Raw genomic sequence first — 3,593 nt, 5'->3', positions numbered from 1 at the left:
TTTTATCATTCTAAATCTGAATTTTAATTTTGTCTTCAGAATGGCTAGGACATGTGTCTTAAATAACACGAAAGAATGAATCACCATAATGTAAGTAGAATCACTCAGATCTATGAACTAAATAATATACATGTTAATATATACATTCTTTTTCAAAATATATCTTCCGTGTGTATTTTTCAATGATAATCTATCTGAATATTATACAATGAAATGCAAATTGGAAAAAACAATTTCGTTGGTTTTACTTTCATTATACATTTTCTATTATTATAATACCTGCTTCACATTTTAAGCAGCAACATATTGGTAAGATAAAAACAACGCTAGCAATACAGTTTATCAAAAAGGTTCCTTAAATATAGGTCATTATCTTAAAAATAATGAAAATTATTCTGCAATTTCATAATAAATTCAGCAAGCTTATAATGAATTTAAAGTTTCTAATTTGTCTTGTAGATTTTTTTTGCGATTATTACCAAATTGACAATATTTCTGAAATTCATTCTTACACTTCTTAAAATTCAATGTACAAATTTTATACTGAACTCTACTAAAAGGATTACTAAAAAAATTTTAATCCAAACAATTTTGCACATGTACGTAATATATGGCATTAGAAGCATCTTTCACGAATTAAAGTAATCCTGAAAAGATCATAAAACCTAACAGTTGAACATATTACACATTAAATATATTTAAATCTGAATCTAATTACACCATAAAAAAGATATAACATATTAAGACATACATTTGTTATTTTAAAATCACTCACCTGTTAATTAATCATAAATTAGTTAAATTTTAAATATAATTTTGAAATCTTATGTTTAGTGAACAGGTACGCTTTAAGACAGCCTCCGTGATCCTGTGTTCAGGAAAAATCAAACACTATATATTTCATGCATTTGCAACACTTTCAAAAGATAATGAATGATGTGGTAGCATGGCGCAAAAGTTTTGAAAGGACTTCGATAAAGATATTTCTTACATAAAAAAATTAGGAAATATATTTGAAGAATTCTGCCTAAGGCCACTTCGAACCCCTAATGGGCATAACACTTCCGCTCCTTATATACAATTCCTTTACGTTGTAGTTAAAGCAAAACGTTCATAAAGCATAAGAATGAAAAAACAGATTTTATGATTCACAGATTTCAAATGCCAAATGTGAAAGGAAGTAGAGTACATTTAGAAAATATAATATTTCAAATTTATGTAGAAATGTTTTCATCTGTGCCCTCGAAAAGATTTATTGATGAGGGTTACGGGATGCTGTTGATTTAGCAATAAAATACTTGCATAAATATAACAAGTTTTCTACTAATTCAAACACTGCTACTAAAGACAGTCCTAGCCATAATCCCAACTCGCCACCAAGGTGGCTAAAAAGTTCTGAATCTTCAAACATAGGCTTTTGCTCGTAGGTAGATCTCTGAAGTGTTGAATAAAATACCTTAAGTTTAGCTAGACCTTTCCGATAAGAATTCAAATGTATTAAGTCTTCCTGTTTTATTCCAGTTTTGTATTTGAAATACGCTGCTTCAGAAGGCCAAACAGCTGTTGAAGAACGGATGTCGTAATTCAAAGAAAAACAAGGAAGTGGGCATTCGCAAGGTAATCCTTCACTTACTAACGAATCTAGAACATTATCAAGACAACAAGAGTCAGTTTTATCGGTCATGTTACAATGTTTATATTCATTAGCATATGCAAGCGTAGGATCCACACAAGCACACTCAGCAAAATTTTGTTTCTGAATACACGATCGTACACAGTTGCTTACACTGCTACCATAGGGATTATTCGGCGACATATAGTCAGCACAATTGTCTCTGTAGGGATATGGAAGTCTTTTAATAGCACTTTGTTTTAATGATAAAGCAGTTTCGAAGCCAGGACTTATATTTATGCCGTCTTCTTCTGGAGTGGGATCTTCTTTTGGATCATGAATTATGACTCTGGAGCCAACACTCGATGTAACTGGTAAATACTCGTGGAGATCTAGGTCGAGTATGACTTCTAAGCCCGACCTGGATCCTATAGCAGAAGTTTTCAACACTTTTTCTTGACTTTCATTAACCCTGTTAAACATAAAGCAGTTCCCGTATTTTAAATTTGAGAAAGACTTGAAATCAGCTGCAGAGCAAAGTTCACCATTGAATGAACAAGACTGTATAAAGTCTTCTGGTTGACTTCCAAATGCTTTCCGTTTTTCCTCGCTCATACCCGAATACTTTGCCAGAAACCCCATCAACTCAGTTCTTGTACTGTCATAAGTACCAGTAAATAATTGTGAGCAGGATGAGATCGCTCGCCCTTCGGATATTGAGATGGAACTTCCAGAAGCAGTCGCTGTTCCATATCCACCTTGACAGTTTTCTAAAGACTTGTTGTTTTCCATACATCGTTGGTGTTTCTTTTTCATACGATTCAAATTACATAACGTAACCGCAGGAAAACTCAAACTCCATTTATTTTCTATTTCTAGATTAACCACAACTGGATACTGGAAGTATAATGATAGGAAACGATAAATCTGATAACTACAGCCCAAGAGTCCAGCAATAAGCACTAACACCCACAAAATTTTTCGAATGGGGGATTTTGAATGGCCAACTTGAGACACAGCGTAGACTGATGACTTTCGCAATAGTTTTTCTGTCACTTCTCTGATGTTTTTTGCATTGATAATTTCGTCTTCTTCATCTTTAGCAGACGATTTTTTATGTCTTATTATTTCTTTTACTTTTTCCTTGAATCTATGTTTTTTAGGAGATACGGAATGAGACAGCTGATCCACTTCGCATTTTATTCTTTCAGAATAGCTGATATCTGAAGGACTATCTTCTTCAGAACCTAACCTAAATTTTACATGTATTCTGCTAGCAAAACTAGTTTCGTCACTCTGTGAACTCACACTACTAACTGTACTCCAACTATCAGCTTTTGGTATTTGTGAGGTATGCATAATTTAAGAACTGTTAGAGATGATAAATTGGCTCAAGTAAATTTTCGGATTGAATATATTTTAGAGATTATCTTTTTTATCAACAGTTCATATATGAAATATGAATTCCAAGACCTTATGATAAAAAAGACGATTTAAATGCTAATGAGCTTTTTCATTACCATTTCTTAATAGACTTGCAGAAGATTTCTGATGAATTGTATGCCTTATCTTATACGTTTCTACTTTACACTTTATAAACCTGCACAGCTTAATAACTTTTGTTGTACGCTGCAAACGGAAGTACGCTTTAAATGGAGTGTTAAAGACTTCTCATTCCTAAAGACAACTCATCAGGTAATGGAAGGCGTATCCTGTTTTTCCCCCAATTAATTTTTCATAGATATCTCTCAGCGCTGCGGAATGGCTTTAGAGATTATTTTACCTAATGACAAAAAAGCATAAAAATTACAAAGCGAAGAGAAACGTTGATAATAATTTCATAGCAAAAATATAACTAGCAACTTCTCTACGTAAGTTATTGCTTAGAGTACACTATTTTCATATTTCATAACCTAATGCTTGTCTTCATATCCCCTACATTAAATAATGAATATTGATTTTTGTCCATTTATGCTTAAAT

The 3,593-nt window shown here is 32.4% G+C and overlaps 1 protein-coding gene across 1 annotated transcript; it reads right to left on the bottom strand.

Moving 5' to 3' along the window:
• LOC118182368 (epithelial sodium channel subunit alpha-like) lies at window positions 1–3,228 on the bottom strand. Its single transcript, XM_035351705.2, has one exon. It carries the CDS (start codon window positions 2,969–2,971, stop codon window positions 1,253–1,255), a length of 1,719 nt encoding a protein of 572 aa, XP_035207596.1. The 5' UTR covers window positions 2,972–3,228; the 3' UTR covers window positions 1–1,252.
• Window positions 3,229–3,593: the final 365 nt, after the last annotated feature.

The sequence above is a fragment of the Stegodyphus dumicola genome, chromosome 6 (genome assembly GCF_044657685.1).
Source record: "Stegodyphus dumicola isolate Sdum_Otavi_A_Nest chromosome 6, ASM4465768v1".
Lineage (NCBI taxonomy): Eukaryota > Metazoa > Arthropoda > Arachnida > Araneae > Eresidae > Stegodyphus > Stegodyphus dumicola.
This window is presented reverse-complemented; position numbering and strand designations above follow the sequence as displayed.

Coding starts and splice junctions, on each gene's coding strand:
- LOC118182368 (XM_035351705.2), bottom strand. CDS start 2,971: ATGCATACCTCACAAATACCAAAAGCTGATAGTTGGAGTACAGTTAGT.